This window comes from Mustela lutreola, chromosome X, assembly GCF_030435805.1.
Source record: "Mustela lutreola isolate mMusLut2 chromosome X, mMusLut2.pri, whole genome shotgun sequence".
Lineage (NCBI taxonomy): Eukaryota > Metazoa > Chordata > Mammalia > Carnivora > Mustelidae > Mustela > Mustela lutreola.
Window position 1 is genome coordinate 106,060,664 of NC_081308.1, and position 13,903 is coordinate 106,074,566.

The 13,903-nt window shown below is 36.7% G+C and overlaps 1 protein-coding gene across 18 annotated transcripts in view; it reads right to left on the reverse strand.

Annotated features, from left to right (window-relative positions):
* Positions 1–13,903, reverse strand: part of THOC2 (THO complex subunit 2) — a 113,269-nt gene that overhangs the window by 16,388 nt on the left and 82,978 nt on the right. For 7 of the 18 annotated variants that reach the window (XM_059158558.1, XM_059158557.1, XM_059158555.1 and 4 more), the window contains exons 22-33: positions 13,000–13,164; positions 7,994–8,269; positions 6,757–6,898; positions 6,163–6,320; positions 5,061–5,189; positions 4,592–4,723; positions 4,321–4,505; positions 3,636–3,814; positions 3,276–3,378; positions 2,147–2,577; positions 1,869–1,927; positions 340–471 (exon numbers count right to left, since the gene is read on the reverse strand). In XM_059158558.1, the coding sequence (XP_059014541.1) occupies positions 340–471; positions 1,869–1,927; positions 2,147–2,577; positions 3,276–3,378; positions 3,636–3,814; positions 4,321–4,505; positions 4,592–4,723; positions 5,061–5,189; positions 6,163–6,320; positions 6,757–6,898; positions 7,994–8,269; positions 13,000–13,164 (2,091 nt within the window). Of the gene's footprint in view, positions 1–339; positions 472–1,050; positions 1,928–2,146; positions 2,578–3,275; positions 3,379–3,635; positions 3,815–4,320; positions 4,506–4,591; positions 4,724–5,060; positions 5,190–6,162; positions 6,321–6,756; positions 6,899–7,993; positions 8,270–12,999; positions 13,165–13,903 lie in introns of those variants that run through there. The other 11 variants (XM_059158563.1, XM_059158562.1, XM_059158561.1 and 8 more) reach the window with 9 other exon arrangements.

A 13,903-nucleotide genomic window follows, 5' to 3' on the forward strand; every position in this document is an offset into this window, starting at 1 on the left:
GACAGATTTGTTTCGAGAAATTAAATAAGCTTACTCCCCAAAACAAACCAACAACCCCTTCCCCAAACCTTAAACTTATTTCCAGATTTTGAAGCATAAAAGGATAATGCATAACACAGCAAGCAAAGAGAGATTATAGAAATGTTGCCACATTACACACATTTGGTAACAATCTCCTTAAAAGGGACCGCTGTCATCCATTGTTTCAGTTGTGATAGGAATTTTTAAAGGTTATTCACTAGCTTACTGAATTTACTAGAGTGAAGGTATCTATTAAATAAATGAAGAATTTTTGTTTGTTTGTTTTACTTAGGCATGATGATTTTAAAAGACTCAAACCTTTGCTGAAGACTCCTTGAGTTCGATGAGACTGTCCTGTAGAAAATGAATGGAGATGACAGGTGAGCTGGCATAGTTCTCAGAACCCAGAGGAACTTTGGGAAGTATGGCTGTAACCTGGAAATAAACCAGCTACTTCTTGTGAGGATAAATCTTGTGATGTCAATTATTATATGAATATCAACAATAGAAAACAAAAGCAAAACCATGTAATGGAACTGTAATGTTAAAAAAACTAAATTATATGTACTCAACATAACAAATAAAAAATCTCTCTGCTCATAATTTAAAGATAAATGTCAATGCCACATTTTTCATAACACAGTACTTGGCTATAAGTAATGTTAAGAGGCTTTAGAAAGCAAAACACTTTTTTTCCCTCCACAGAAAGTTTAAAACAGTGGAGGTCACTGTGGAAGAACATTATCTTACATTTTCATACTTGTTCTTTAATTGGGAGGTTTCAAATTTTACTTATAACTCTACCATAAATATAGACATGTTTAATCCTAGCCAAAAGACTTAGTGGCATTATATTAACAAGAAAACAAAATGTATTCTCTACAAGAGTAGTCACTTTTTTGCAAAGTGCCTCTGATGGTGAATCTCATGCCTCCCACAAAGAAAGCACTTTAAAAAAAGAAAGAAAGAAAAAGAAATCAATTACGGTATTTCACCACAGTGCTCTTGATGAAGAATTAGTTAACTTACAGTTTTAAAAGTTCAACGTACTGCAAATTCAAAGATTCCATGAAATTAGATGACTTTAGAATTAAAATTAAATATGGAGCAAGGAATGGCTACCCTGAGTCTTCAAGAAGGCTACACCCACGATTTTGTGCTGCAGTTGAATGCCTGGGGTTTCTCTTTGCTGGGTGGTAGGATTGGATGCCACATCTGCTTTTATCGTAACGCAAGGTTCAACTTGTTGGGAACCCAATGGGTATAAACAAACCTCCAAGGGAAGATACAACAGAAGCTGCATGCTCACTGAATATACACAACTACAGGAGAACTGATCACCAAGGAGACTTTAAAATGGAACGCCTTTCAAGATTCCTTCTTAGAAGGCACACATCGGTATGATGCTCATCAAGAAGCTTGATGAATTCAGAGGTATCTTGTTTATCCTGTATCATCCAGGAAGTCTTCAGTGCTATATAATCTTCAATATTTATGCTGAAAAATAGGCTTCATTCTGCTGAAAAGATTCATTTGCTTGTAGCTACCATTGCACTCCAAAAAAGACTGCTTAAAGCAGTGAGGCACTTCTGGGTAAAATTTTTCTTGCACTTTGAAACACTATAAAATTAGTGCTAGGTCCTTGAAGTTTTAATATTTTTTATAATAAAAATACTCAATAGGAAAAAATATCAGTCCACCAATATGTAAAAAATTCATTTTCTAATGCAATATAAAACCTCCAGTGGCTCCAGTGAATACTTGGCACAAGACTTGAAGGAAGTCAGGACACGTATTCCAACCAGGTGAGCCTAACATGGACGCTGCCTTCCTCAGGCTATACTAACCTTTACTGTTGAGGAATGTGATGGAGAAGGGTGGGTATCAATTTTGCGGCGTTTTTGTTCTGTTGGTACAAAAAGAAATGGTCACAGTAAGATAGTGTTCTTTTTCCAAGCACTTAAAAAAAAAAAAATCACCATTTAAAAATTCACCTTTAAGTCATCAAGTATCCGCTCCCCCCAAAAGTCAAGTCCCTAGGTAACTTGCCAAAACAAGGAGACAAGAACCAACTATACATTAACAAGAACCAAAAGCAAACAAATATAAATAAAGGCAAACTTGCCCCTTTCAGGCTCTGCAACATCTGATCGGGGAACAGGTGACTTCAAGGACCCAGAAACTGGTGTTTTTTCTCCTCCTTTAACATTTTCCTTTGATTTCATTTCCTTTGCTATATCTCTTTCTCTGGATGGCTCCTTCTCTCTTTCCTTTTCTTGAATCGATTTTGATTCTACATTGGGGACAGTGGTTTTGAATTTCTCATCTTTAGCTTTTTCTTCCTTCTTGAATTTTTCTTTCTCTTTGTCAGACTTAGGTGTTCTTTCCTTCGTCTCTCTTGCTTTTTCATCTTTGTTTGGCCGCTCTTCCTTCGGTTTTTCTTTACCATCTTTACCAAGTACCCTGGCCTCTGGAGTAGTAGCTGGAGTCTTTTCTTTTTTCTCTTTTTCTTTCTCTTTCCCTTTTTCTTTGTCATTTTCTTTAACAGCTTTGCTGCTTAAGAATAAAAACATGAGATTTTAAGACAAACTGTCATAAAAAATAGCCCATGTTACAAATTATAAAGGGTTTCTTACTGACTTCAAAAATACTAGAAGAGTAGCCCTTTGAAAACTAAAGGACTTTAAAGACAAGTGAAAAGAAAGTACCACTTCTTTTTTTTTATTTTTAGGAAGTACTTCTTTATTCAGTAAATAATAAATGACCAAATTCATGAACAGCAGATTAAAAAAGAATGATTAAAATGATGTGAGGCCATTTTCTGTATGTTCATAACCTCTGAGGATTACTAGGTCACAACCAAAAATTATCCCACAAGCCGACCAACGGTGCTAATATCAGAAGCAGGATTACTTGGCTGGATGGATCACTGGTCGAAATTAGTGTAGGCTTCTCTTATGTTCATTATCCTTACCCAGAATGCCCACAGCAAGCACTCAATCCTAAAATGTATTTCTAACTTCACCACTTACCTTCACCTATGTAACTCAGGAGGGGAAACAATGTCAGTCTCAGCATTATATAAAACATAAGGAGGGCAGTTAAGCACATCATCAAACTAGGGGTACATATAAAATTTCAAGGTCCAATGTAAATGACTTTCATAGTATTCAAATACCAGCCTCTTTCATTCATGTCTAATGAGGTTAATCATACAGGAATTCAGAATTCTGACATACAGTCAGTGCCCCTACCTGTTAGAGCTACTGTTTCCATTGTTTGAATTTCCTTTCGGTGTGGCACTAGAAGCTTTATTAACAGCTTTCACACCACACTGAGATCTCTCCCTTGATTTATCTGAAATAAAGTAAAGTTTTATTTGACAAGCCCCTAAATGTAAATAAACTACAATTTCAAAGCAAAACGATTAGAGATTAATTAGAAAGAAACAAAGGGCTAATTTCTTCTTGACAGTTATATACTTCTACCTAAGGAATAAACTATAATACTAGCCAACATTTTATTTGTCATCTTATATAAAACATCTTATATAAAACATCTTAGGTTTATTGAAACAAAGCATATTACTTATAAATTTCTACAAATAAGCATACCAGTCTCCTCAGTACTGCTTTCATCCGACTTAGATGCACTTCCTATCGACGATGAAGAAGGCCCACCACCAGGCCCATTTTGTACACTGGCAACTGCATTCCTCGGAGGGGGGTCTTTGTGATGAAACTCATTTTCAGGTATCATGTATGACTTTCTACTTTTCAACTGCCCAGAGTAGCTGAAAGTCGCACAAAGTGTTTAAATATACAAATACAAATCAAAAGCACAAACTGGAGTTTAAAAGAATAAAACTAGCAAGTTATTCACTCTGCTACTTCGTTTCAGAGAATAAAAAAATACTAATTTTCAGTAAGTTTCTGAAGGTCTTTATAGAGAGCCCCAGGTGCTTTCTTAAAAAATAAAAGTTTCAATGTAAACTAATCCTTAAACTAAGATGCCTTTTTCCACTACTGAAGATCCAAAACTCAACTAACGATAAAATTACATTTCCTTCAAACCAAGACATATTGTATATGACTTTTGAAACTATCATCCAGTATAGACCGGAAGCTGATAATCAGAAGTGACAACTCTCACCAGCCTGTGGGAACATGATCGCATAATCTCCCATAATCTCCTGAAGTAAGGCAGAAGATAAACTTCAACACTGTAAAACATTTTAAAGTCTTCAGAATCCTTCTGTCATCTAGTCTCATAAATCACATTAAAGTATAATTGTGTTACCCCATAGCCAATGCATATAGATCTGGCCTCTTCTCTTTTTCTTCTTGGCAGATTTTATGCACTCTTCTTTCCAAAGCCTGACCCAAATTCAAAACTTTTGGGTACCAAGGAAGTATTTTTGTTAGCACAATCAAGATATTCCTGATGTGAGTATATTCGCCTGTTTCAAGGCAATGTACGGATGCCTACAACAAACATTTTAAGATCTATTATTATAAAAGTATAAGTATAAAGAGAAAAACAACCTTTAAGAAACACAATTTTTTTTTACCTTGGTTAGTTTGTAATGCCATTTATGTACAACATGTCGAAAATTTTCATAGTCTAACTGGTCAGCTTTATTTCCACCATCAAATCCAGTGGCCCGCAATATAGTTAGGAATCCTGGATAATTTCCACATTCCTTGAAAATAAAGGGGGGTTGTTAAAGAAAAATTCTGTTCCTAAACTAGCAGAAGCTGAAAACTTAAGTGGACTAGATTAATGATTCCACACAAAAACAAGATGTGTATTTGAATGACAGGTAGTTTTCACAGAAAAGTTCAGTTTATTCAATGGTATGAATTTGCAATGTCAGTTTGAGATAGATTTTTTAATATCTATCACCTTTTAATAATGAATGAATGATGTTTAAATTTTAAACACTGTTTTACAACTGAATCTTAAACTCGGCTTCCCTTTCAGAACTGAACAACCTAAAGATTACATGGGTAAAATGTAAGGGTGTTTATTGACCATACCTTTTCATACGTGGCTCTGTCACTATGCCACCTGGTCACAGTCTCTAACATGCAGCAAAGAAATCTCCCATATCGACTAGCTTCATTTTCGGTACAGCTTGCAACTGTATAAATTATATCAGAGAAAACCTACAGGAAAAATGTTTGAAAAATAAAAACAAAAATGTTTGAAAAATAAAAACAAATCAATTTATTTATTTTTCAAATAAATAAATCAAAAAAAATAAAAACAAGGTCAAAATTAGTTCAAAATAGTAAAATGTTGTTATAGCAAATCATAGTAAATTAAACAGGTTAGTTTAGTCAAAATGTATCTTCCCTTTCTATAGTCACAATTCCAGAAACCTTTAGATTTTGGCCTTTGTGAGGAAATAGCACATTCATAAAGCAACAATAAACTTTTATTTTTAAAAAACTGATTTACAATGACAGTGAAAAAAACTACCATTATTATTACAACACAACTTCTTCAATGAACACTTAGCCATAGATATTACTGGAGTTAGGAGGACAGTAAGCAGAGACGAGGCTGACAGAAACTAGAAATAGGCAGCTGACATGCTATGACATATACTACATTTTTAAACCTCAAATGCAGTCATTTACTATTAAGAAAAAAGCCAGATGCAAAAATACATAAATGTGACCATACTGAAAAGCATCCCTGCTTTTATGTATGTGTGAAGGTATAAGCTGTTTTGTTTTTTGAGGGGGAGAAGGTGAAGGTTAAGAAAAGAGTTCTATTATGACAAACATATAAACCCATATTATGAGTTAAAAGATTAACTAGGAGTGCCTACTACATGTCCAGCACTATTCAAAGCACTTTTGTGTACAGTGACTCGTTTAATCCTCACAACAATCTTATGAAGCAAGTACTATTATCCCATTTTATAGGTAAGAAAACTGAGGCACAGAGAGGTTAAAAAACTTGCCAAAGATCATATAGCTAAAAAGTAGCAGAGCGAGGATTCAAGTTCAGGCACTTGGCTCTTGAGTTCATGCCTTTAACCACACACACAATTAATACCTCTGTAGATTATAATGTTTAGCTATCTTTGTGTGAGACTTTTTTTTTAAGGTTGCAATAAAAAGAACTTACTCGATCATAGCAAAGAAGTGTGGAAAAATTTGGAGTTTTCTGTTGATGTACCAATTCAACAAAACGAGCACAGTAAACAGCATCAATTGCTGAAAAAATACATCGAGGAAATATACACAGCTGTAGAAATTTTGTGATGGTCTCATTTTTGGTAGATTCTAAAAATAAGGGAAGAATATATTAAGTGGTAAACTTCTTCCTCAAGTGCCTCAAGACCTCTAAACATGACGACATATTAGTTTTAGTGTAGAGAATGCTATTTAAAAAAAACCCACAAACTCTTTATAGTTTGTAACCAAAAGGTCATGCTTGGAATAAAACTTTCATTTTCACACTATGGGCATAAATTTTCTATATATAACTTCTCCAGAAACATGATCATACAGAAAGGTTGTTAGTTAATTTCACCCGCAAACTAAATAAGTTCCTTCAGTGAACATGTGAGGTTGGCTCTGCATTAATAAATAACCAAAGAATGGGACAGTGAACACTGAGCTGAAATACAAACATAATACACTTCAATACCTCTGAAGTTATAGAGGTTTGCTTTTGTAATTTGGCAGTAGTAGGAATGTAACAGTTCCAACAACTTACTTGCTAAAAGCCAGTTGTCCTTTTCCAGTTTCAGTCTCTGTAGAACTCGCTGTACATGTTCCATCTGTTTCTTTTCTTCTTCAAGAAGCTTGTCCTGAAGGGCAGTACAACGCTCTTTCTCTTTTTTCTTTTTATTTGGAGGCTACGAAGTATAAGTTAGATACTTTTCTAACTACACGCACATTACCTCCCTTCCTTTTAATTAAAAAATTCAGAAAGATCAGCGCTGGTATTTTATATTAACTACTTCACAGGAATATTGAGGAGTCCACCTGAATGTGCTTTCACCACCATTCAACAAATCCGAAATCTGGTTTTCACATCAAAACAGGCTACCTTCCTAGCACTGATACTTTTAGTCTCAAGCATCAAGTCATCTTTGACTCTTCATTCTCCTTCATTTCAGCATCCCAACTGCTTAAAAGTCTCATGCATTCCCACTACCTCCACCAATAGTCTATGTTCTCAGTACTTCACAATGAATTACCCTAAGAGCTACCTCGCTGGACTCTAGTCTGATGCCAGTCCCTTCCCCTAACAAATGCATCTTTAAAGCCACTGTCAAGGGTAATCTTTCCAATATACCGTTTTTTACCATTATCACTTCCCTGCTGAGGAATCTAATACAGCTCCCAATTTTATCAAGTCTTCTTTTCTATACTCTGGTTTCTCTTCAGATTGCATAAATCTTTCGCCTTTTACTAAAGTCTTCTTTTCTAACTTTAACTGCTCTACATAATCTGGTCCCACCCTAACCATTCAAATTTATCACTAAACCCATTCACTACAGTAAAAGTGGTCTCTTAAAACCTTAAATTACTTCATACCTTTGCTAGAGCTGACTGGCCAATCTGCCTCCTTATTTCCAAACCTAATCTATCTTCAAAGCCTATCCAGCTCAAGACTCACCTCTTCAATATAGCCTTCTCCTAAAGAGTTCCCCTTTTGGGAACTCCTACTTTTCTTGCAATTGGAGTCCCATGGATCATTTTAAGTTGCTAACACAATCTTCAGTTAGAAAAAAAAGGCAAACTCAAATACCTTTTGTGTGATCATAACTGCCACATATTCACCAAGCCCCTGCCCCCACCCACTCAGAGGTCACCATTAACTCACTTAGGAAAATACTATATAGCAGTAAGATCATAGCTTTAAGGAACCTGAACTAGTACAAAGCATGGGTAATGTCAAATTAATACCGTGAAATTACTGTACTTGAGCTACTAGAACCACCTACCATTTCCTGATTGTCATCAATTGCTTTCATCTGGACTTTAAGTTTATTGACTTCCCGTTCATAGCTGGTGTGTGGAACTGCAAGGTCGTACATTGTCAATGACCAGAATGTGGCATAGAACTGAGGGCTGATGTCATCCCAGACTTTGGAAACATGTAAGGAGACCACTGCTTCATGGACAGGCGCCATCACCATTTCACATGATGTAATGTACTTATGAACTTTATGTTGTTGTTTACTTCCCTTTTCTGACTTTTTAAGTTCATCATATTTAGACTGAAGATAAAAAGTAAAAACAAACACAACATAATTTATTGCACTAACCTTCATAGTATAAAAGCCTATGTTCCCTTTTCGAGAATCAGAAGACAACCAATCAAAACTGTTGTAAGAATTCTAAGTTCTTACCAATGACATTTATTTTAAAATCATCCCTGGAAGCTGTTCTCATCTTCAGTCCTATGTGCTCACTAGGAGCTTTTAAGATTCTTATTAAATCTGACCTGTTGCATAATAAAGAGTATGTGTACCGCCCTCCACCATCCATATCCCCAACTGTACTCTCTCTTACCACCACGTTAAGGATTGAACATACAGGGTTTCCACTTCTGCTTTTAAAATCTTCAAGGAAACCAAGTAAAGGGTCTTAACACTGGTAAAGAGGCATAATGGAACTAGTAACAGCCAATTAGCACAAGATGCTTTACTACTACACATAGCCCCTATTGGCCATTACAATTTGCCAGTTAAGAAAGTGGATCAGGAAAAAAAAAAGTGCATCGGGGTGCCTGGATAGCTCAGTCAATGGAATGTGCAATTCTTGATCTCAGGGCTGTGAGCTCAAACCCCACGTTGGGTGTAGAAATTACTTGAAAAATAAAATCTTTAAAAAAAAGAGTGAGAAAGAAATTGGATCAACATTAAAAAAGGCTATGAGAAAGTTACTATAAGACTAGGGTGACTGACTATCCAGGTTTGCCAGGGAATGAGGGGATTCCCAGTATGTAAGAGTATAGTGCCCAGGATGAACTGGTTACCCTACAGCTAAGCTAAATAAGACATTCTTCTCTCTCTTTTTTTTTTTTTTATAAAGATTTTGTTTATTTGAGGGAGCCTGTGTGGCTCAGTGGGTTGAAGCCTCTGCCTTCGGCTTGGGTCATGGTCCCAGGGTCCTGGGATCAAGGCCTGCATCAGACTCTCTGCTCAGCAGGGGAGCCTGCTTCCTCCTCTCTCTCTGCCTGCCTCTTTGCCTACTTGTGAACTCTCTCTGTCAAATAAATAAATAAAAATCTTTAAAAAAAAGATTTTGTTTATTTGAGAGTGAGCATGCTCGAAAGAGAGCAAAAGCAGTGGGAGGGGCAAGAGAGAAAGGGAAAAACAGACTCTCCATCAAGCAAGGAGCCCAACATAGGGTTCAATTCCAGGACACTAGCTAGAATCACGACCTGAACTGAAGGCTGATACTTAACCAGCTGAGCTACCCAGACATCCCTAAGTAAGACTCTCTATGAATGGATATGGAATGTTAAAGTTTAAAGCATGTGGGAGGGGCGCCTGGGTGGCTCAGTGGATTAAGCCGCTGCCTTCGGCTCAGGTCATGATCTCAGTGTCCTGGGATCGAGCCCCGCATCGGGCTCTTTGCTCGGCGGGAGCCTGCTTCCTCCTCTCTCTCTGCCTGACTCTCCGCCTACTTGTGATCTTTCTCTCTGTCAAATAAATTAATAAAATCTTTAAAAAAAAAAAATAAAAAATAAAGCATGTGGGAATTGACAGGCAGCTTTTTTAGACCAGACTGGTTTATCCTAATTTGGAAGAGAGTCGGAGGAAGGCCATACTCTTAAGAGTATGAGGAAAAGAATCTGTTAGTACAATGGGAGGGAGCTACCTATTAGTTCATAGAGTGTAACACCAAATGTAAAAAAGAAAATAATACAAAGTGTTGTTGCTATTGTCTCTCATGTCCTTCAGTCTTTTTAGGATGACAATTTTGTTTGGGTTAGGCATCATCCCTGAAGATGAACCTAAGAGGAGATCTAAAACTCACTTCTTTTTGTTAGAAAAGCATTTAAATCATCAGTTTGTGCTACACATGGAACCCAGTACTAGAAGGTCACAGGTCAAAGGTTCTACTTCCAGTTCTGCATTGTGGTAGGCAAGATTCTTGGCTCCTTACACTCTACCTGTCTTCTCTCCTAAGTGCCTCTGTAACCCAGGCTAACTGGACTGAAGATATAGAAGATATACTAAGGGTATATCTTAGTTTCAGAGGGTATCTTAAGCAGCATCTTGCAATTATTATAACTACAATCTGAGAATCTCTCAATTTTTTTGTAAGTGGAAAGATTTACCTTGTTACCCCCATTTTAGAGAGCATGCTGATAATTACGGAGACCACACAGGTGAAACACTACAAACAATATTACTTATGAAAGAGAGGTCCCAATTACATCACAGACCTTAGAGATCAGGAGCAAGAATAAGGAAGTGTTTTTGCACTTTGAGGGCAGGTCCTGGTCGATGGTAACCAGTATCAATCTATGTGAGGCAGAATGACGTCTGCTAAGATTCTAATAAAACATAGGATAAGCAGAACCGAAACTACCTGTATAGGACTAATTCGGGCAAGATCTAGAACATAAACTGGAGGAAAGCCTTTCTTTCAGTACTGTGTTACATGGTGGGTCTCAACAATAGAACTGAAAATTAGGTTTATAGGTATGCAAGGGTAATGATGTGGTAAAACAGCCCCCATCTCCCCAGTCCTTGGGTTCTGAATCTGTCACTTTTATTGCTAGGTACTGACCTAGTGCCGATCTAGTTAAAAAAAAATTTAGGCTTGATCAGAAAAGACAACTACATTTCACATTTAACTAGGATGAATAGGTTCCTGATCTAAAGTTAGTTGAACTCCCTCTTCAAGCTTACACCTTTAGTCAAATGGAGAGGCATAACACTCTACATCTCAAGTCACCCAGTGCACTACATCTATGAAACAGAACTGATATCCACAGTTATTGCTATATTTCTAATTCCTGTTCAAAAAGCTCTTGTTGGCCCAATAACCTGAACAGTGTATGGCTGGCTGAATTATTCCCATTGAGAGCCTACTCAATTTATCAATTTATGGAAGGTCCTAACAGTCCTCCAATACTCATACCCTCTCATCAAAGGCTTTTCAAGAGAGGCTCTCACCCAAGAAGCAAAAGCAAGGATCCCCAGGAAGTCTGGGTGTCCATCCAGTGCAACCAAGGTTGCCAAAGAACTCCTTTTCCAGAGGGTGTTATGTGGCCTATTGGTTAAAAGACTTACCCCTGATTTGGCTATATAGTCACCTCTACAGAATTCTTTGTTTTCCTCTGCAACCCTGAGTGGGAAATGACATTTCTTTGTTTAGATTTTTTTATCTCTTAAATGACAAAGACACAATATTTTACAAAGGCTACAGAAAAGGTAGTTATTGATATGAATGATCTACTCCATTCCTGACCTGGAAAAATTCAGGCAACAAAGTGTTCCTGTTTGCTAGGCTTCAATATCACTGATTAGTGTATTCACTTCTCAGTAATGCACAGGGCAGGTCAGAATTCCTGAAATGAAGCAACTCTCCCACCTCAGTCCTTCAAGAAATCAGGTCCCCTGCCTGCTGTATAGTTGAGACTTATCTACTGAAGGGTCAGGTGACAACGCAAGACGTAACTACACAAAGAGTGCACACAATTTTCTGGATTGAAAGATTCTAAAGGTAGGGAAAGAGCCCTAATACTACCCACACCCTGTCCCCTTTTCCCTTCTAGAGAATATAGCATGGTATTGCTATGTAAGGCTAATCAAGTGATAATTAAATCAATTAACAGTTACCTGTTAGAGGGAAGTGTGACACTGTAGCAGCTGATATGTAAACACTAACAGCTGATGGTCAATTAAATGGTCAATTAGACCCCAAATTTCTCAGTCTCTTTTTTCCACACCTCTACTACACAACCCTATGTTCCTAGTGAGAACAAAGAAGGGATCCTAGTTTAAGAGAAAGGACCAAGATCTTCCCCCTAGAATCTCAAGTGAAAGCCTTCCTTGAGCAGGTACAGACTTAAAACCACCAACAAATGAACAGAAGGGCCAGAATTCAAGCCTACACAAAGATAAAGAATATGCTGGGACTCCAGTCAGAATGGAGAAGTACTATAGTTTCCGAACATAGGCCTGACTGTGGTCTGAAGGAAAAGGAAGAGTCAATTCCCATTAAAGGTCACTGCTTTGCAGGCAGGAATCCAGGTGGCAGTTAGAGAAGAAGAGGGAGGGCAGTCTCCTCTTGCCCCAACCATCCTTACAGTCAGTACTGGGATGCCCTACTTGGGAAGGCTCTGGTTTGCTTCTGTGCTTTTCTCTTTTTAGTTGTCTCATTTAGGTGGAGAGAAATAAAACAAGAACTAAGAATACCTGAGAAGTTACAAAACACAGCCTACAAGAGTTTTTAGAGTGTTTGGGGATGGTTAGGTCTTACTGTCTGTCTCAAGGTAGTATGAATAGCAAGTCAACTGACAGGGATATTATTCCTGAGGAAAGAGGATTCTCTGTATTCAATAGGAGTTTTTTGCAGAGTCACCAACCATATTTTCCTCCATCAGAATCAATTAGCGCTTGTTTAAAAAATAAGCAAAAACAAAAACAAAACAGAAATTCCCAGGTACTACTGAAGGTTACTACATTAGAATCTAGGGAGGGGATTGAGTCTCAAAGATGCTTCGCTGGTGACTCTCATCTATATTAAGGTTTGACTGCTACAGTTCTACAGGGCCCTTAAGATATCAACCTGGACAACTGGTGGTATAGTACTAGTAAGACTTACTTTTAAAGGGAGCATTTTCATTGTACACTGTTCAGAGATGAGTACTAACAAAAGAATATAACTCTCTAAGAGACATAATCTGTATCTGTGTCAAATTAAAATACATTTACAGTTAAGAAATAATTCAGAATCATTCTTGAATGGCAGCAAAGACACTTACCGAAATATGGTGTGCATACATTGGCCTAGACAGGAAAAATGCTGCATCATGGGGTGTATGAAATTCATTACAGAGCACATCAATCGAAGGCACTCGCTTTATATAATCTTCTGTGCTTAGATTAGATGCTAAAAACCCACCGAACTGTACCAAGGTATCATGACACTAAATTTAAAAATAAGACAAAAAATACAAATGTGCTACCATTTTATGAAACCAATATAAAAATTTTCCAAAATGATTATAATGTCATTTTAACTGTATTTTGATTAACATTTAAGAATTCAAATTTTACAACTTAAAAGAACTTTAGAGACAATCAATAAACATCATCATGAAATCATATTACCAAATAAAATGCGAAGGCCCTGAAAAGCTGATCAATCTAAGGCTTTAATAGTCAACAAATTCTCAAGTTCCAAGCTATTGTTCATCACTTTTAGTAACAGGATATATTAACCCTACATCACATACAACAATTTTATGTATACAGAATTTCCTTGCCCTTAAAAGAGGAAAACTTCATTTATAAAATATATGGGATCTTTTTTCCCTTGTAATATAGTTGTTGATAAACATATTTTGTAAGCTAATCACAGGTTTTACTGCTTAATATTTATGGATTTATTTTATAAAGATCACATCTACTTTGTTCTGATTGAAATTTCAGATTTCTGGAGATCAGAAAAAATATGAAGAGCAAAATAACAACTTGAAGTTAACCACTTAACTAGTAGTTAACTAGCAGTTCATACTACTACATCTCCTAGAGTCTTCTCTTAAGTACCGTAATATGCAAAGAAATAGCCCCTATTTTCCAGAATGTCTAGTTTACATTAGAGCTGTTTCATACTCATCTGATGTCCAAAATGACATTTTAAAAATTTTATCACATTCCATCTTT